Source organism: Pollachius pollachius, assembly GCF_949987615.1.
Source record: "Pollachius pollachius genome assembly, chromosome: 8".
NCBI lineage: Eukaryota > Metazoa > Chordata > Actinopteri > Gadiformes > Gadidae > Pollachius > Pollachius pollachius.
This window is the reverse complement of record NC_136941.1, coordinates 22,694,741-22,716,084: the sequence shown is the minus strand read 5'-3', so window position 1 is coordinate 22,716,084 and position 21,344 is coordinate 22,694,741. Positions and strand designations below refer to the sequence as shown.

Genomic DNA, 21,344 nt, shown 5'->3' with positions numbered 1-21,344 from the left:
TGTGAACTATTTACTGTAAATTACTATGAAAATGTGAACAGTAGATTCCTGTAGAAATACTGTGAAAGTAATGCAATTTATAGCCAGTAATTTACTGTAAATTTAGTGTTTTCTTTTACAGTGTATATATATATATATATATATATATATATATATATATATATATATATATATATATATATATATATATAACAGCTGACAATGGGTTTTCCACTGTTTTATATGTAATTTACTCTGGTCAGACATAAAGCAAGTGCACACACACAGTCATTAGTTTAATTTAGAGCTTTTAATTTGAAATAATTACCTAAGAATGTTAAATAACTCTTCCTGCCACACGTGAAGAGAGGTAAAGGTTCACTGTACAGTCAGAAATCACAGTCATTATTACAGTATTTACACTATTAGTCAACGCAACGATGGACACGGCATCATGCCCTATACAGCAGGCACACTATCCCCTTCACAGCTGGGTCCCCTTTTGAATACAGCTCTGGAAAGATTCAAGTCAAATAATGTACAAAAAGCAAACGTAGAAAGTAGTAAAAATGCAAAGAAGAAAATAATAATTTGGAACTCTATGTACAGTTTGTTTTAAAAGAAGCCTGTTAAAACACACACACACACACACACACACCTGCAATACAAACCGTACAAAGCTAAACATTTTGGTATGCAGAAGAAAAACTAAGCACATGAGAGCAACCGTAAATAAATGGCCCGTTGATATTCATATCTAACTCTTACATGGATGAGCACAAACCCCAAAACAAAATTTTCTGTTCTTATTTTTCAGCTTGAAACGTTTTGGTCTGAGAATTGACCTCATCTTGGACACTTCAGAGGAAAGGATAGTGATCACAATGAGTAATCATGAATGTCCAATGAAAATATGAGGTTTGAAGAGGAGTGGAGACAATAACCAAATCACCAATAAATTACAGAACATCCAAGTGCCAATACACTTCAACTGTTGTACACGTTTTAATCTCCTTATGTACTTCAGGAGTGTGCCTTGTGGTCCACACCCACACAACATACATTTCACGTTTGCTCATTTGAAGCAGCAAGCGTAATAGTTTGCCCTAACCAGCAAATCTTTTACCAGTTACTACACAATCCCTTACCACCAACCTCCTCAAATCTTCTTTTAAAAAAAAGAGCTAACAAAAACAGACACACACAGTACCACGATTAGTCATTTGATAACCTACGGCCACTCCCCACATTGTGCTTTGGTCTAGCCTGTATATTTCTCCTATTGGTCCTCTTTTTCTGTTCCCAACCCTTCGATGTCTACCTTTCGGTGGTTACTATGGATCGATTCATTTTCATAGCAGGGGCATGCTCAAATGAGAAAGAGAAGCAGATTCAGGGATGACAGAGAAAGCCTTTTAGTGCAAGGGTAGGGTTCATGTGCATTCAAATAAATCAACTTCTTATATAGATCTCAGAGGTGTGGTAGGTAACCGTAGGTAGCTCATCAAGTTAATTATTAAGTCATGTTCGTCCCTACCCTTACACTCTGTGATGTAGACCTTCACCTTACCGAGGGTCATCTTTCAATTGTTGCTGGCCTTAGGTTTGTTGTCAAAGTTTATTAATAATTTGTTGTTATTTCCCTATGGAGAGGAAGATAAAGTGATATGTCATTTGATATCTAGAATACCTTTCTTATAAGTCATCTTTTAGACCTCAAAAGGATTGGAGGCCGGCTGTTTTAAATGAAACTGAGTCAGGGAGAAGGACCCTGGATACTCCTCTGTTCGTTCAGGTTGTCACTGCTCCCGGTGATCAGAGTGGTGATCAACAGGGTGCCACCATTCTAATTGGGTAAAAAGCAATTATGTCACCATTTGCGTCAGCTGCTGCTGTCTACCCTCTGATTGGTCGCTCTTTATACCGGCGGCTGTTCCCGCTGTACCTACTTAGCGCGCACCTGCTGAATTATTAAGCCTGTAACACGACACGCGTCGCAGAGGCAAAGTGTCACAAAACAAATATATATTTATACAAATGTATACAAACAATTTTCTACAAACGTTTTTCTTTGTACTTTGGGCGCCTAACTTAAAGACACCGGTCTTTAACTTTGGACTATCACTGCAGACATCTTAACAGCACATCTATACAAATGTTCTTTCATCAAAGATGGGCCATTTAAATCAAATCATTAACGCGCATCTGTGTTGGTGAAGGTAATGGCTGAGTTGTAAACTCTGTGGTGTGTGCGGGCGGTGGAAATGGGACATCTATCTCTTGTTCCGGGCCAAAGCAATAAAGATCTCTGAACAAAGCAAAAGGGCAACGACAAACCAATATTCTCTCTAGTTCTCTTTTTTAAACCCAGACTTGGCCTTTAAATACAAAACTTTTATGCAACAGCCAATTATGCAACAATGATACTTGGCCTTGGTGCCGACGCGCAGTCAAGGAAGGCTTCGATATGAAACCACAGGTCCTTAATACAAACTGTGTTGTTGCCAGCCAGAATCTCCACCAATGAGTAGAGAGGTGGGGGGGGGGGGGGGGGGGGAATGTGCACAGTGGCTGAGAAGGCCTTCTTGCAGGAGGCCGGCCCTGGGGGTGAGCAGGGTCATGTTTTTTTTCCGACTGTTCAGAATGGAAAGTTCACCGGAGCGGTTCGCTGTGACCATAAAAGCCACGAAAGCGGAAAGAGAATCAGGCCATCGGGCGCACAATAACCCTTCAGCGGTGCAAGGCCCCGTCAGTGACCCCCGTCACAGCCGGGACCGCAACCAAAGCCCTCCTGTGTCCACCAGCTCCCACACCGTCTGTTGTGGACATTGCCGTTACTAAGGTTAGTGTTACATGAAGTACCCACGGGCTGTGTGATGTGTCCATGATACCGCTTCTACATTTGAATGGATCACGACAAGATAAGAGCGATGAGGAGACACAAGTATAGAAAGGGTGAGAAGAAACAACCGCAACAGTGTGGTCTACCAGACACACACACACACACACACACACACACACACACACAAACACACACACACACAATACTGAAATGCTTCGGTAGCCATAGCTACCGCCCGTGCGATCAGACGTTTCACGGCATAGTGCTTTAACGGAGCGCGAGCGAGCCTCACCACCCTTCCCTTTACCCGCTACGCCCGCCTGTGGAGCGACATTACAATCTGTACAGCCACCCTAAACCTTGGGCACATAAGTAGCTCTGCTGCCCGGGGGGTGGGTAGGGAGGGAGGGGGGTAGGGACGCCTAGATCCATTATTTAAAAAAAAAAAAAGATAAATACATTCAAAATTTAATGCAGGCAAAAAACACAGCTCTAGCCGAGCACGCCGTGGTTAGAACCAAGATGTGGGAAAATAAATACGGGAAGATAATTGACCGATTACTTCTGCTGCATTAAAGAGGGGGGCTGGGGGGTGGGTTAAGAGTATGAGTATGCGTTGTGGTGGGGGTGGCTCGGTGTCCCATCGCTTTCCTGCCATGAGGAAGATCCACCTCCCTTCCCCCTCCACCTGCCTCCCCAGCCCCTGCTGTGGGGCTCTTTACTCTGGGATCTTCAGCGCCATCACCGTGGGCTTGGTCTTAAAGTACTGGTTGAACCGCAGCACGGCGTATCTGCGGAACCAAACAAACACCAGTTAAAAACACCCCTTGTTATTCAGACAGAATCTGTGTACTTTCAATGGACAGAGGGAGCTTTGGCAGCCTCCCATGCTGACCCACTGAACCGCCTGGACAGGGACAGGGACAGTCTTGGAGGTACAAACCCGCTTTAGTGTCGCCAACTAGCGGCCGAAAAAGATAGTGCAATTTTTAATTCTTCACTTCATGTGAACTTGAACTGCAGCTCTCATTGAGTATGAGCTCAAGTCCATACAGTTTTTTTTTCCCCTTCATTTTTTTATACATAAATATATTTTTATTTAATTTTTTTAAATGAAGGAAAAAAGGAAAAAGAGAGAGAAGGAAAGAAAGACCTTCCACCATCACTTCCTCTGGTTAAACCATGAGAGCAGCATGTGTGACCCCTAACTCTGCGTGGGAACTCATACAGGAAAGATTATAGAGAGGGATTGGGTTTTGCAGGGCTTGAGTTTCAGTCTGTCACTGTACCCTACTGAAGCAGTACTGACAGATCACCATTAAGGCCCGACATGCGGTGGTCCAACCTAGTTAAGTAATACTCTACACAGTGACGCACACGCACACACACACACACACTTACCCCAGGAAGTCAAAGTCGATGGAAGAGTACTTGGCTTGGATGAGCGCCCAAAATCCCCAGAAGAAGTGAGAAGCCTTTTGAAAGAACAAATAACAGATCAGTTGCAGGTGGTTGCGTGTATGTGTCTGTGTGTTTTTGTATGTGTGTATATGTGCGTATGGGTGTGTGCATGCGTCTGAGGGGCCGCCTGGGGCAGAATTCATACTTGGTCTTACACACACTATTATAATCTCGCAATTACACCACTATACTCATAAACACACACACTGTTATACTCCTTTTACATGTATGTATGTATGAGAGTGTATAGTCTTGTATGTGAGAGTATAGTAATGTATGTGAGAGTATAGTAGTGTGTGAGAGGGTATATAGTTGGGTATGTGAGAGAATAGTATTGTGTGTGAGAGAGTGTAGTAGTGTATGTGAGAGAGTATAGTAGTGTGTGGGAGAGCATAGACAGTAGTTGGGTATGTGAGAGATTTTAGTAGTGTATGTGAGAGAGTATAGGTGTTTATGCAGGAGAATATAGTAGTGTGTATGAGAGAGTATAGTTGTTTATGCAAGAGAATATAGTAGTGTGTGAGAATATATTTGTTAATGTAAGAGAACAGTAGTGTGTGAGAATATAGTTGTTAATGTAAGAGAATAGTAGTGTGTGAGAGAGAATAGTAGTGTATGTGAGAGAGAATAGTATTGTGTGTGAGGGAGTATAGTTGTTTTTGCAAGAGAATATAGTATTGCGTGTGAGAGAGAATAGTATTGTGTGTGAGAGAGTTTGAATGAAACGGAAGTGAGTTTGATTCCTCAGTTCCTGATTGGGTGACAGAAGACGCGGTAGCTTCTGGCGCTCCAAATACTGCGCTGTCATTTCACTCTGGAATTTCCAGCGATTCTGTTATGCTGCGTTCACACCAAAAAATGATTTGGACGCTTGTTTGCGTGGTCGCCTGAGTTTGAGAGAGGCTTCCTCTTGTGACCGCCAATTCATTCTCAACCATGGCCAGTCTCTACGTGTTGTGAGGTACCAGAGACGTCACAGAAACTGACGCAGTCATTTAGGATTCATAATATCATCCGTTCTATAAAATATTCTAATCTAGAACACTCCGGGAGCTCCGGTGGGGGGTCCTGAAGTCCAGATTGAACCGCGACATGGAGGAGAAATGGATTGTTGCCGTTTGCGGACAGCCTGGAGCTCCTCCGGCGAGGAGATGAAGGAGGTCCCGCCGGCCCCCGGAGCTGAGCTCCCGGTCCCCACCGGAGAAGCTCAAATCTCCATGTCCTGGTTCAATCTGGACTTCAGATTGATATGGAAGGACCAGAGACGTCGGATAACCCGACGCAGTTGTTTAGATTCATAATATCATCTGGAGGCTCAGACAGCTTTTGGCTTTGATATAATATATACTAGAGTTTTCGCGCGCGCACTCAACCTCTAGGACTTACACGTGTGTCTGAAAGCAGATAGTGTGTGAGCATTTGATTACATTATAAAATTAGTCAATTTATGGTAACAGGGGTAGCTTTTACTGTTATTCAGGGCTGAAAAGTGCACAGTGACATTTTAAAATGCAAGGCAACTACTATTGGTTAGTTGAAAATAATCATCATCATTGAGATTAAACATCTCTTCCAGTGTCCTGGCCAAGACAGGCAGCAGTAGCCTAAAGTCACACATAGCATACACACAAAACATAAGAATAATAAAACAACTAAAACAGGCCGCAGGGGGAAAGGGGATATCCATATCGCAAGACTTTCGGGAGGCTCAAGGAGGAGAGTAATATAAAGTTTGAGCAACAAAGTGTAAAGACATTTCGGGAGGCTCAAGGAAGAGGGTAATATTACATTTGAGCAACAAAGTGTAGTCTTGTGGTGGACTGTATAGACATAATTCACCATACTGTGTTTTTGACACGTTTCCGTTGCGTTATAGTGACACTGTCTCTTTAAGATCACGTCACTGTGCTGATATGCCAGTCTGTGCGATGTTTGAATTGTTTTTTATATGACAAAATGTTTTTTATATGACAAAATGAACGACCTGCCGTTGCTTGTCGAGGTGAGAAATTGTCTCATCCCTTTTTTTAATCGCAATTTCTACAGTCTATAGACAGAACGTCTTACCTGGGAGAGTTTGTCGCTGCGGTGTGTGCGTGTGTGTTATTACCTGGGCATGTGTGTCGATGGCGGAGCCGTTGTGCTTAAAAACATAACGTCTTACCTGGACGAGTGTCACTGCGGTGTGTGCGAGTGTCGCTGCGGTTTGTGCGCGTGCGTGTGTGTTCTTACCTGCGCGTGTGTCGATGGTGGAGACGTTATGTTTAAAAACATAACGTCTTACCTCGGCGAGTGTGTCGCTGCCTTTGTCTTGACGTGCGGTGTGTGTGTGTGCGTGTGTCCATGCGCGCCTGTGTGTGCGCTTCAGTGTATGTGTCGCTGCCTTTGTCTTGACGTGCGGTGTGTGTGCCTGCGTGTGTGTTGGGGCGTGTGTTCGCTTCCATGTATGTTCGTGCGCATGTGTGTGTATGCGGTGTGTATGTGCGTGCTTGGGGTGTATGTATCTGTAACCCAGGTTAACTGACCTAAAGAAATGGAAAGTTGATAATATATTTATAAATAATATATATATTATAATATTATAATAATATAGTGATATATGATATGATTTATATATGTATATATATATTTAGTGTAATACCCCTTTTTGCGAGTGCAGCCGTAGTCAACCAATCAGAGCGAAGTAGCGTCACTTGCGAGTGATTGGGCGAGCGAAAGAGAGAGAGGAACGAGTAAGAGGCAGTTTTTCTGCGGGTAAAAACTAGCGACACAGACAGAAAGCGAAGTAGAAAGAGAATAGAATGTGTAAAGTATTTGGTTACTTATAATAAAAGACGTCCACACATGAGTCCAAGTTAAATCAACGTCTTTACTTTCGGCCCGCGTCCGCGCATGCCCCGTTCCGTCACGACGTATCCGGGTACGTCATTTACAGTGGGGCAAAAAAGTATTTAGTCAGCCTCCAATTGTGCAAGTTCTCTCACTTAAAAAGATGAGAGAGGCCTGTAATTTTCATCATAGGTATACCTCAGCTATGAGAGAGAAAATGAAAAAAAAAAATCTAGAAAATCACACTGTCTGATTTTTAAAGAATTTATTTGCAAATTATGGTGGAAAATAAGTATTTGGTCAATAACAAAAGGTCATCTCTGTCATTGCCAACAAAGGGACATGCCCTTTGTTGGCAATGACAGAGGTCAAACGTTTTCTGTAAGTCTTTACAAGGTTTTCACACACTGCTGCTGGTATTTTGGCCCATTCCTCCATTCAGATCTCCTCTAGAGCAGTGATGTTTTTGGGCCACACGGACTTTCAACTCCCTCCAAAGATTTTCTATGGGGTTGAGATCTGGAGACTGGCTAGGCCACTCCAGGACCTTGAAATGCTTCTTACGAAGCCACTCCTTCGTTGCCCGGGCGGTGTGTTTGGGGTCATTGTCATGCTGAAAGACCCAGCCACGTTTCATCTTCAGTGCCCTTGCTGATGGAAGGAGGTTTTCACTCAAAATTTCACGATACATGGCCCCATTCATTCTTTCCGTCATACGGATCAGACGGCCTGGTCCCTTGGCAGAAAAACAGCCCCAAAGCATGATGTTTCCACCCCCATGCTTCACTGTAGGTATGGTGTTCTTTGGATGCAACTCAGCATTCTTTCTCCCCCAAACACGACGAGTTGAGTTTTTACCAAAAAGTTCTATTTTGGTTTCATCTGACCATATGACATTCTCCCAATCCTGTTCTGGATCATCCAAATGCTCTCTAGCAAACTTCAAACGGGCCCGGGCATGCACTGGCTTTAGCAGGGGGACACGTCTGGCACTGCAGGATTTGAGTCCCTGGCGGCGTAGTGTGTTAGTGATGGTAGCCTTTGTTACTTTGGTCCCAGCTCTCTGGAGGTCATTCACTAGGTCCCCCCGTGTGGTTCTGGGATTTTTGTTCACCGTTCTTGTGATCATTTTGACCCCACAGGGTGAGATCTTGCGTGGAGCCCCAGATCGAGGGAGATTATCAGTGGTCTTGTATGTATTCCATTTCCTAATAATTGCTCCCACAGTTGATTTCTTCACACCAAGCTGCTTACCTATTGCAGATTCAGACTTCCCAGCCTGGTGCAGGTCTACAATTGTGTTTCTGGTGTCCTTTGACAGCTCTTTGGTCTTGGTCATAGTGAAGTTTGGAGTGTGACTGTTTGAGGTTGTGGACAGGTGTCTTTTATACTGATAAGGAGTTCAAACAGGTGCCATTAATACAGGTAACAAGTGGAGGACAGAGGAGCCTCTTAAAGAAGAAGTTACAGGTCTGTGACAGCCAGAAATGTTGCTGGTTTGTAGGTGACCAAATACTTATTTTCCACCATAATTTGCAAATAAATTCTTAAAAAATCAGACAGTGATTTTCTGGATTTTTTTTTTTCATTTTGTCTCTCATAGCTGAGGTTTACCTATGATGAAAATTGCAGGCCTCTCTCGTCTTTTTAAGTGGGAGAACTTGCACAATTGGTGGCTCACTAAATACTTTTTTGCCCCACTGTACATATGATCATACAATTCTATTACATCTTCCCCTTGAGATTCTTACGATCTTAACACTGAAATTATCAACATTGGCTAGGAACATCACTTAAGGCTTATTAAAGTACTATTCTGTCAATTCTATGACCAAACCAGGAAAATGTGTACAGCCTTCTGGAACTCAATGTAAAACCAACCAATACATTCCGACACGGTATGATAGACATTTCTGGAACTCTTTTCACATTAAAGATGAAACACTTTTTATTGTTGGAACTCAATGCAATATTACCAATCTCGTGTATCACAGTGCACAGTATGATAGACATTTCTGGAACTCTTTTCCTTTTTCCAAGTGTCCAGGTGACACGACCGCTCACAGGTCCAGTCTCTGAACTGGTCTACTGACCCTGCCTGACCTGGTCTGAGTGAGGCCATCAGCAACTGCGCCCGTGCTGGTGTCAACCATTGTAGTACTTCTCCCCGGGTCACTGGACGGCTGCTCTGGTGTTGAGGCCCCAGTGTACCTGATGGTGTAGATCTCACGCTGGGCACCACCTGAAGATGGCGACGGTTGCGGCAAAGTCTGGCTCCCTGCCCCGTCTCCACATGGTAGGATCTCGGTGTGATGCTCTCGCCAGTCACCACAGCTGGAGTGACCCAGGACTTTTGATGGTCCAGTCTTGTGAGGACGTGGTCCCCTGCCCTTAGTGTTGGAAGGTTCTTCACTCCGTGGCGTTGGTTGTAGTAGTAGGTTTGTTTCCTCTTCTCTGATGCGTCCTTGGCTGCGATACTCTGCTTGTTAGGCCGTCTGGGTTGTAGGTAGCGGTCAAGGGTAGGCAGAGTGGTTCGAATCTTGCGGCCCATTAAGAGTTCTGCTGGGCTTACCCCAGTGCTGCTGCACGGAGTAGATCTGTAGCACATAAGTGCCAGGAGAGGGTCCTTTTGTCTCAGGATCCCTTTTGCTATTTGCACCGCTCTTTCGGCGTGCCCGTTGCCTTGAGGAGGGTGTGGGCTCGATGTGATGTGTGTGAAGTCTAATTCACAGGCCAGTTGCTTGAACTCCTCACTAGAAAACTGTGGGCCATTGTCACTGACCACTTCGTCTGCCACCCCATAGCGGGCAAAAGTAGCTTTCAGTTTTGTGACTACTTGGATGGTAGTGGTGGTGGGCATATGGAGAATCTCAATAAACCGTGAATAGTAGTCAGAGATAACTAAATAGTTCTGTTTGTTGTACTCACATAAGTCCATGCCGATTCTTTTCCATGGCCTGTCCGGGAGCGGTGTGGAGATCAAAGGCTCTTTGGACTTAGCTCTCCTTTGTTCCTGACAAGGCTGGCAGGCTAGGACTTTCTGCTTGATGTGAGCTGATATACCCGGCCACCAGACGGCAGAGTTAGCTCTGTCTCTTCATTGAGTCAGTCCCTGATGACCATCATGGATACGTTCTAACACATCTGCTCTCAATGTCTCTGGGATTACTATCCTATTGCCTCTAATCACCAGGCCCTGGTGAACTGACAGCTCGTTTCTCATGGGGAAGAACTCTCTAACCGTTGGGTGTGTCTTACCTACGTGATCAGGCCACCCGGACTGTATGTATCTGGTCACAGCTTGTAGTGTGTCATCAACAACTGTGGCAGCTCTGATACTGTCCATTCTCCCCTCTGTAGCCGGCATGTTGTTGATGATGGATGCTACGTAGCACTCCACATCAACATTGGTGTCGCCTCCATCCTGCGCATCTCCTACTGGGCTCCTGGACAACGCGTCTGCCGTGACGAGGGTTTTCCCTGGTGCATATTCCGCTGTAGGGTTGAACCTCATCAGCCGCATCAGGAGCCTCTGGCAGCGGATGGGGACAGTATCTAGGTCTTTGGAGTTCATTAGCGGGACTAACGGTTTGTGATCTGTGATCAGCCTGAACCCCTCTAGGCCGTGTAAGTATTTCCCAAATCGTTCGCAGGTCCAGACGCTCGCCAGGCACTCTTTTTCTATCTGAGCGTACCTGGTTTCCGCCCCACTCAGACGCCGTGAACAATAGGCTACAGGTTTCCAGCCCTCACTGTGCAGTTGCATCAGCACGCCCCTGATTCCATAGCTGCTGGCATCTGCAGAGACAGCAGTGGTTTTGTTGACATCATAAAACGCCAGAGTGGGTGGGGTTGTAAGAAGTTCTTTGATGGATTGGAATGCTGACTGCTGTACTGGGCCCCATGTCCACATGGATTTGGACTTCAGTAGTTCGTACATGGGCTGCCCCAGAGCAGCTAGGTTCGGGATGTATTTACCTAAATAATTCACCATCCCGAGGACTCTCTTCAGCTCGTGGACATTAGTGGGTGGAGTCAGGTCGTTTATAGCGGAGACCTTGGCTGGGTCAGGACGTGTGCCATCTGCGTCTATCACGTCACCCAAAAAATTTAGTCTTCGCTGTCTCAAGGCACACTTTTCTTCATTTAGCTTCAGCCCAGCTGTCTCCAGGCGCTCCATGACCTGCCGTAGACGTTTGTCGTGCTGGGCCATATCTTTTCCATGCACTATGATGTCGTCCATGTAAACAGCGTTCCCTGGTAGGCCTTCCAGCGTTTCATCCATCTTTCTCTGAAAAAATTTCGGGTGCGCTAGATATCCCAAATGGGAGTCGTTTGAAACAGTACCTGGCAAATGGTGTGATAAAGGTTGTCAGTCTCTGACTATCCTTGTCTAGCGGTATCTGCCAGAACCCTGCTGCTGCATCTAATAAGGAGAACACCGTGATGTCATCTGTTGTCGGAAAAACAAACCTCTCTCTCTTAACGGCCTTGTTTAATTTTCGTAGGTCAACGCAGATACGCACCTGTCCTGATTTCTTGGGAGCGGGCACCATGGGAGCGCACCACTCTGTGGGCTCCGTCACCTTTTCTACGCCGCCTTTGGTCTCCATTCTGTCCAGCTCCAGCTTGAGAGACTTCATGAGGGGAATGGGGACTCTGCGGGCAGTGTGGACAGCATAGGGTTGGGCATCCTCCTGGAGCGCTATTTGCACCGGCTGTGTTTTTAGCAGACCGAACTCTCCTCCGGCGCCACGGACCTCACAAATTCTATTCACGAGCCCCATTGTCTGTGCCACTGCTCTGCTAAGCAGGTTGCTCACACTCCCTCCTCCAACAACATAGACTCTGAATGAGTACTTTTTGTCCTTGTGCCACACGTTTGCTGTGAATTGGCCAATACAGTTCAATCGCCCACCTGGACTACACAGCATGGCTTTTGCTGGGTGTAGTTTAGTTGCTTGGCTGAGACTCTTGAAAGTCTCTTCACTCATAATGCACACATCCGCTCCAGTGTCTATTTTGAAACTAACTGGCGTGTGGCAGATATTCAACTTTACTGTCCATTGCCCGCCACTGCTTGAGGATGTGCATTTTACTGAGCCTAGAAAGTAAGCTGCATTTCCTTCATGCTCGCTGACTTCATTCACTGCCATTTTACTTTTGCACATTCTTTCCCAGTGCCCAATCTTCTTGCACTTGTTGCATGCGGACTTAATTGCAGGACAATGTTCTTGAATGGATTTTAATGGATTAAATGTAACAAATAAATAAATAAATGTGTTAAAAGAAAACGTTTATTCTTTAATATATATACATTTCCTAGATTAAAAATGTTTGTAGAGCTTTCTGTGTATTCTCTGTCAAAATATTTATATTTTTGATCAGTGATCATTACATCAATTATATTATTAGTGTGGTTTAACTGTTTGGATGACCTGACTTCCTTTCAAGTCATAAGACAGGCAGCAGACAAATACTGTTCAATTTAATTAACAATGTCATCCCACTCCTCCCCTCTAGGTTACCGCAGCTGAAGTGACACAGGTGTACCACACAGTCAGACACAACCTCAGCTACAACAGTGCTGACTGTGCACATAAACTGAATCAAAAGATTCTCCCGGATTAAAAAAATTGTAAAAAAAAAAGACTATCGGGAGAACAGAGGCAGTGGTTAAAGATGTCCTTGCTCCAAAGGCAGTGGCTGATGTTCTCAAGGCCCTAACATCAGATAAACCCCTCCCATTTTCCATTCAGACAGATGCATCAAATAAAGACAACAGGAAGATGTTCCCCCTTGCTGTTCAATACTTCAGTCCAGAATGCGGGGTCACCAACAAAATGCTGGATTTCATTGAAAATGCAGATGAGTCCGCTGCTGGGATTGTAGCTCTCATAGAGCAGTCGCTTGACAAATGTGGCTTATCTTTTGATCAAGTGACAGCATTTAGTGCAGACAATACAAATGTGAATTACGGAATTCACAACTCTGTCTTCACCAACTTGAAGAAGAAACAAAAAGATCTGCTGCAAGGAAACTGCCATGCCCATATTGTGCACAACACAGTGAAGCATGCTCTTGACCAGCTCACTGTAGATGTGGAAAATGTTGTGCTGAAGGTCTATGCCTTCTTTTCCACATCTGCCAAATGAAGAGAATCACTCAAAGAGTTTTGTAGGTTTTGTGATGTTGAGATCCAGGAAATTCTGCGATATGTCACAACAAGGTGGCTCTCCCTTAATCCAGCCATCACCCGGCTAATGCAAACCTGGATTGCACTGAAATCATACTTCATCAGGCTGGGGGAGGAGTGTCCCAAACAACCTCGAGCATTGTTAAAGCTCAGTGAGGACTCAACTGAGGAAGATGGAGACATTGTGGAGGTTTACCTTCTTTTCTGCAATAATATCCTCTCTCTCTTTGAGGAAGTTGTAAAGAAGCTGGAGAGTGATGAAACCACCTGTGTTGAGTTATATTCCATTATGGATAACTTCAAGCAGAAGCTCACACAGGGACGAGATGACCAGTTCTATGGCTACTCAACTGAAGTGAAGCTGCAGCGTCTCTGTCCACGTGATGCAGACATGGCAAGGGAAGATTTTACTGCATTTCTCAACACAGCACTCTCATATGTTGAGAAATGGTTCAACTTTTCTGAAGACAACTGGTTGTTGTCACTGCAACCTCTCTCTCTGCACCATGGCACCATGACCTTTAGTGACATTGAGAGGGTGACCACCAAGCTCCACCTCATCCATAAAGTCAACAGGGATGAACTTTATGATGAATGCTCCACAGCAAAACCCATTCTGAAGAGGCTCAAAGACGATGCTGAAGATGAATTGAAATCCAAAGGTATGGCTGCCAGGTGGGTGGCTCTCTTTCAAGTAGCTTACCTGCCTAACATGCTGTCTATCACTAGCCACATCCTGAGCATCCCAGCATCCACTGGACATGTGGAAAGGATCTTCTCCAGAATGGCCAACAAATGGAGTGACTGCAGGAACAGGTGCACCACAGAGCTCATGAGAAGTGAGCTTCTGATCACTCTCAACTTTGAGCAGTCCTGTTCAGAGTTTTACAACAGCGCTTTGAAAGACAAAGAGTTACTCAGTGCTGCAAGGAGTAACAAGAAGTACACCTGGAAAAATAAGTAACAGTTTTGAGGGAAGGAGTAATGTTGAGGGAAGGAGTAATGTTTTGCACTTTCTTTTTTGAATTGGCGGTCACAAGAGGAAGCCTCTCTCAAACTTAGGCGACCACGGAAACAAGCGTCCAAATCATTTTTTGGTGTGAACGCAGCATAACAGAATCGCTGGATATTGCAGAGTGAAATGACAGCGCAATATTTTGAGCGCCAGAAGCTACCGCCTCTTTTGTCAGCCAATCAGGAACTGAGGAATCAAACTCACTTCCGTTTTAGTTAAACACACTCACACACACTACTATTCTCTCTCACACACACCACAATATTCTCTCACATACCCAAGTACATGCTGTCTCACGCACTACTATACTCTTTCACATACATCACTATACGCTCTCACATACGCGACTTTACACTCTCATGTAAACCGACTATAATAGTGTGTGTGTATGAGTATAGTGGTGAATATGCTCAAATTTGGATGTTTATGTGAGAGTGTGTTGGTATGTTTTCGTGCCTGCGCCTGTGTGCGCATGTATTTGTGCGTGTGTGTATTTGCATGTATGTGCGTGCGCATGGGCGCATTTGTATGCGTGTGCATGCCTGCGCTTGTGCATGCACGTGTACGCCTGCGTGGGTGTATTTGTATGTGTGCGTGCCTGTTCCTGCGTGTGTGTGTGTGTGCGTGCGTGTGATCCTGTGTGTGTGCGTGCGCTGATCCTCACCAGGGCGAACTTGTTGACCTGTACGTAGAGGGTTTCCAGTTCGCGGGGGCTGACCTGCTCCGTGTTCTTGGTGAACAGCTTGTAGGCCTTCAGGTAGACCTGCAGCCACTCCAGCTGCATCTCCCGGCTCGGGTACAGGCCGTAGTCCAGCTCGCTCATACCTGCCCATCGAACGCACGCACACACACACAGACACTCTTCAGGGGACATTCTTGATGTTTGGCTGGGGGTTTATGTATATTTGAATGTTTATTGAAGTACTTCAATGATAAAAAATATTTGCCATTAAACTAGAGTTAGCCCTGCGTATTAAACATTAACGTCCCCAACAAAACGTCTGACATGAACACCTGAAGCTAAGTTAGAAAGATATTGGACATGTTTAGAAGTGCAGCACTCTCACAATGGAGCAGGTCAGAAACTGCATGGCCAGTGGATCGCCGGTGTGGATATAACACACATATTAACTGTATACAGTATAATGTATAATGTATAAAAAACACACTATTGTGTCATAGGTATAGGTAAAGAAATTATAATTTTGAAACAGAAGACAGAAAGTATAAAGCCTTTGGGTTGACATCACTGATTCTACACATGATGATAGGCTCGCACAACTGATTCTGGTGAGGTGGACTCACTGTTTTGTGCCGCAGTGCTCCGTCACGCACGGCATTCCTAAATGCACGCTCCCTGTCCCGTCTGTCCTTTATCATGTTTCTTTACATGGACCAACCTGCAAACTCATTGAAGTGGTTGCCGATGTCAAAGGCCTGGTAGTTGTAGCTGGAGTACTCGTAGTCTATGAAGCGCACGTGACCTGCATAGAGACATGGGACACATGAAATAGCACACCACCTATTATGTATAGTCCTTGTTTTCCAGAGTCCAGATGGTACACACAGGTTAAGAGCCATAAAGATAAATTGAGGTGAACTAAAGGGGTGGCAGAGGGATTATCATTTTGAGCCAGCCAGTGTTAGAGTGTTAGAGTGTGTGTGTGTGTGTGTGTGTGTGTGTGTGTGTGTGTGTTTGAGTGTGTGTGCGTTAGAGTGTGTTTCTAACATGTGAATCCTGCCATCCCTGGTCAATATTATTAACATGGTGGCTGGGTTCATCAATTTGCCTGTCTGAAAGTCTGCTAATGGTGAGTCGTTTCCATGGCGACTACCTGAAAAAGTAGCAGTGAAAGGCCACATAATTAATTGCCCTGATTGCACAATGACTGACCGGTTAGAACCTTGTCTGTGTGTGTGTGTGTGTATATATATATATATATATATATATATATATATATATATATATATATATATATATATATATATATATATATATATATGTATGTATTAGGGATGTGAATAACTAAAATTTCTCATGGTCGAATAATCAGTGGGTGGTATGAACAAATAATCGATTATTCGATGTGTGCCGACATTCACAAAGGCAGCCATGGATCATGAAGAAAGAAGAAATCACTCAATATCTTAAACGCAAAATAACAACTACCTGCTAAGCAGTTCCAGTCAAATTGTCTGTTGTGAAAAATGCATTAAACGGCTCATAGCTGAGAATACCTCCCGTTGCCAAGTCGTAGCTAAGGTCTGTCCTATTTACTGGAGGAGTGAACAACGTTTCCGTTGCATAAGAACCTTACGGGAAGGTAATGATTGTTCCAGGTATTAGTCAATCCCTCAGGCGTTACCAGGGAAACAAAGTTATGGCTTGTGAAAAACTTTATATTTGAATGGGAAAAAATGTTAACGGTCCAAATTTTAAAAATCGATTTTGACCCCCGGGAACGAATAATCAAATAATCTAATATTCTGACCCATGCCTAAAAGGTACGGCCACACTGAATGCGTTACGCTCGTTAGAGGCGTTGAAATCGGCATTTTTGCATAGGGAACCATTGGTTTAGGCGCGTAGATGCGTTACACACGCTAAAGCAGCGCGTTAGGCGCGTTTTACGCACCTAAATAACGCGCAGTTCATAAAATTTAACTTTTGACGCGCCAATGCGTGACGCTTAGCCGCAATAGCCAATCAGCGTTGAGCTTGACCCGATGTCACTGGCAGAGAGACGGAGGACGCACAGAAGCAGAAAGAACATGGACGACCAAGTCATCGTTTCAGTGTGTGCTGAAACGATGAGGAGGTGGTGAAACTCACCCAGCTGTGAGCGCCTACGGAGGATGTCATGCACTAGTTTAGATTTTCTGCCCGAGCCCGAGCTAACCCGCGGGCCGGGTCGGGCCGATATTTCCCACCACTATCCTTGGGCCGGGCCTTTTACCGAGCTTGTGTTTTTTTTTTAAATCATTGGTTTATTGGCCTAATCTGAGGAGAAATCTATGGCATAAACAGAAATATTATAGGCTTTTATTACACGGGTCTTATCAATGCCGGGGAATGCTCCGTTCACTTGCATGGGTAGTAGTCCGATAACTAGTCAACCCCAGCGTCTTCGGTTGCTAAGCGACGTCAACGTCTTTGCCAGACTATTTCTCTGCCAATCAACACTACGAATGCTGGTAACGAATAAATTGTAAAAAGACACACCATGTGAAGTTATTTTTTCGTTTTGGCAAGTAGCAGTGTAATAAGCGGTATAATGTATAGAACGTCGCCGGTCATTATCGAAAATAAGCACCTTCAGGGTGAAGCAAGACACCTTCGCTGGGCGGGCTCATCTAGCTGTGTAGGCGCGTTGAACCATTTTTGTGACACACAATGATCAAGTGCAGGTTAGGTGCGTTAGGCGCGTAACGCGTTCAGTGTGGCCGTACCTTAATGTGTATGTGTGTGTGCGTACATTGCAATTGTATCTTTATCTCTGCCAGTCCCTGTACCAGATTTCTGATTGGGGATAATGGACAAGGCTGACTCAAATCTGTTTGATCTGTCATGTATTTATTTATTCTGTACAAGAAATTGCCAGACAGACTGGAGCATCTGTGCCGTGGACTGGCATCACGGCGTCCAAGCACACATCAAAAGCGGCAAGTGGTAGAGCGGAGGTAACCGGGAGGGGTTGGATGGTAACCGGGAGGTTGCTAGTTTGATCTCCGGCTCCTCCTAGCTGAGTCTCGAGGTGTCCCTGAGCAAGAAACCTCACCCTGACTGCTCCTGACTAGCTGGCTGATGCCCTGCGTGGCTGACTCCACAGAGGAAACATCAGCCTCTGCCATTTCATTAGGTTGTGTTGTGTATCTCATTCCCCCATACCCTCTTTGTTGTTGTGGATGATGTTTTTGCAGAGCAGGTCGTTGTGGCAGAGCACCACAGGCGAGCCCAGAGCAGAAAGGTGTTCCTTCATCCACAGCATCTCCTGCTCCAGCAACGCCTTGCTGGGCACCTCCCTCTGGATCCTAGAAGGGGGGGAAGATGGACGGAGACAGAGGGAGAGAGAGAGAGAGATGGTGAACGTTGTTTTTAGAATTGATGAATAGTAGAAGCAAGGTGTGGTCGTTAAGAAGAGTTGAAAACAGAGAGAGAGTTTAAAACAGCAGGAAAGGGCTGAAGTGAAGTCTTCAAAGCAAATCAACCCAAAAAAACATCCCTCCCTATGTTCCTCTGCTATTGAGAAGTTGGCATTTGCAGTGTTGCTTGGATAGAAAGATGAAATAATTACAAAATGTCAATAAAATTGTGATATTGTTATTATGATACTGCAAACAAACAAACAAACTTGTGTGGCCGTTGCTTGTTGCCACGGTCACCCCAGCTTCCTGTTAGTTTGCATTACTTGCTCATTTTCGTAGCTCAAAGCAACCTCTACGCTCCACACCACTGTGGTTTGCCACCAACTGCCACAGCACAAGTGAAACAATGGAAGCGGGACATGCACAGGCACGTCGGGCTCCTCAGAGGAGGCCGTCAGCCATGACGGGCTGGGTTTTGGATGTCTGCGGCCTGCCTCCCGTTACTGGCTCCTCCCCTTCCACCCACTGCTGGGTCTCGTTGGCTCCTCCCACTGCTGGTTCTCTGTTGCACCTCCCCTTCCTCCCCCTGCTGGGTCTCTGTGGCTCCTCCCCCTGCTGGGTCTCAGTGGCTCCTCCCGTTCTACCCACTGCTGGGTCTCTGTGGATCCTCCCCTTCAACACTGCTGGGTTTCTGTGGCTCATTCCCTTCCTCCCCCTGCTGGGTCTCTGTTGCTCCTCCCCTTCCACACTGCTGGGTCTCTGTGGCTCCCCCCCCTGCTGGGTCTCAGTGGCTCCTCCCCCTGCTGGGTTTCTGTGGCTCCTCCCCTTCCTCCCCCTGCTTGGTCTCAGTGGCTCCTCCCCCTGCTGGGTTTCTGTGGCTCCTCCCCTTCCTCCCCCTGCTGGGTCTCTGTGGCTCCTCCCCTTCCACACTGCTGGGTCTCTGTGGCTCCTCCCCTTCCACACTGCTGGGTCTCTGTGGCTCCTCACCTTCCACACTGCTGGGTTTTTGTGGCTCCTACAGGTTTGGGGATGAGTCCGTTAAAGGATCTCTGTTTGTGGTCCGAGGGCAGGTGGGACTGTCTCAGCAAATCAGAGGAAATACATGCAGGTTGCACAGAGACCACTTTTATCCATTCTACTAACAGTAATGGGATTACAGAGCTAATCCACCCTAAGCCAGATGGGAGGAGATGGTAGGGTTAGAACTGCTAGCAGGTATTCACAGCCCACATGCACGGCCCAATCCCAGACATCTCCCTTTTACGCCAATTTGTGTTAAATATTTGAACTTCGGCGCAATATCCACGTGGAGCTGGTGCATGAAAGCAACGTTTAGATTCTCTCAATCAACGGTGTTGGGATCTCCGGTGTCTCTGAAGTCTCCAGGACTTCCACAGCCATTACAGAGTCGCAATGATGGTTATCCCGTCCATGGCTTACGGAAGGAATAGTACTTAGCATTGTGTAGCATCTTATCCTAGCCATCATTGATGTTTACGGGGAATGGGTTAACCTAGATTGTTAGTGCTTGGCCCTTTTTTCTATGAATATCTTTACTGTACCGACAGCGATATATTGTTGTTTCTCTTTCTTCTGACAAATGTACTTATTGTAAGACGCTTTGGATAAAGTGTTTGCTCAATGCCCTAAATGTAAATGTAAGAAATTTGGCGTTTACGTGAGGTAAGCACCTCGTTCTTCACACGAGTACAATCTTGCGGTTCTCACGGTTACAAATACAATAGGTTTAAGTAAAAAGAGAGAGAGAAAAAAAATAAAGAAAGGGAAAAGCAGGAGGAGAAAGAGACAGAGTTAGAGAAGCTTGGTGGAGTACATCAACCTCCGCTGGGAGTCCCACACCCATTCTCCAGTGACTGCCATCAGTTCACCACCTGTGGCTGCCAAGCTCGCAGCTTCAGTCAGTGTCACTCGGTTACACACTCAAAAGGCCATCCATGGATCTTAGCAGAACAGTTCATTCGGGCCAGCAGCCAGCAACAGCTGACTGAAATGGACAAACAAAGCAATTCTGTCACGTAACAGGACAAGGTTGTGTTGATAGGGAGAGTGTCTTGGGACCATCTGGCTTAGGGGAAAATGACGGGAATCTTCTTGTTTGAGCCGGGCGCACATCGTAAAACCAGTCCCTGTGTTGCTTAGAGAAGGGAACAAGGCGATCTGATCATCGTAGCAACGCAAACATCTGTCAGCGAGACACGTTCCTCTGGCCCTCTAATCCAGTTATTATGCTATCAGTTATGTAATCCACTCTGGATTTGGCTAGCTCCCTGCTAGGTTACTGCCGTCACGTGCAGCCGTCCGGATCTCAACCGTGCACTGATCAAATTGCCGTGGTAGGAAGGAAGGAACCTTTGATAAGGGCTCAACTTTACTTTACGAATGCTTTGTGTTAGGGACATTCGTTTGTGCTGGTACTTTTTTTGAAGTTACATCTTTCCAAACAGTTGGGTACACTTCAAGTCTTAGAGCTTATTTCAGATTTATTGCTAAAATTTTGGGGTTTGGCTGTTCACATCATTTTTTTAATATGGCTGGTATCGGATTCACGTGTTAACTGGTCACAGTCTGAACTGACCTCAACACACAAAAGAACAATAGCAAAGACTTCACACACAGCATGCTGTGGCACACTGGTACACTGCCATAAGTAAACATGGAGGCCACTACTGTCAGGGTTTACGGTTTATTTTAATATTGAGGTGCAGTGGAAGACAGAGAATCGGTTAGCGAGATGATAACCATTGCTTTTGGTAGATCAATGGCTGCAACTTATGTGCGGAAGTGTGGGTCGGTGACCGGAGTGGTGGCACCGTGACGCGATTGGCTCACTGAAGCCAATTTCATCCAAAATGTCTGGGTGTCAAGGGCAGCATCTAACTACACTTCCACTATGACCTGCTATCCTCACTGTCCCT

At 45.4% G+C, this 21,344-nt stretch overlaps 1 protein-coding gene across 1 annotated transcript in view; it reads right to left on the bottom strand.

Annotated features, from left to right (window-relative positions):
• Nucleotides 1–339: 339 nt before the first annotated feature.
• etnk2 (ethanolamine kinase 2) overlaps nt 340–21,344 on the bottom strand; it is a 34,739-nt gene continuing 13,734 nt past the window's right edge. Inside the window, exons 5-9 of the mRNA XM_079741481.1 lie at nt 18,212–18,354; nt 15,723–15,806; nt 14,987–15,147; nt 4,223–4,296; nt 340–3,612 (exon numbers count right to left, since the gene is read on the bottom strand). Coding sequence (XP_079597607.1) covers nt 3,540–3,612; nt 4,223–4,296; nt 14,987–15,147; nt 15,723–15,806; nt 18,212–18,354 — 535 coding nt within the window. The 3' untranslated portion in view covers nt 340–3,539. The remainder of the gene's footprint in view (nt 3,613–4,222; nt 4,297–14,986; nt 15,148–15,722; nt 15,807–18,211; nt 18,355–21,344) is intronic.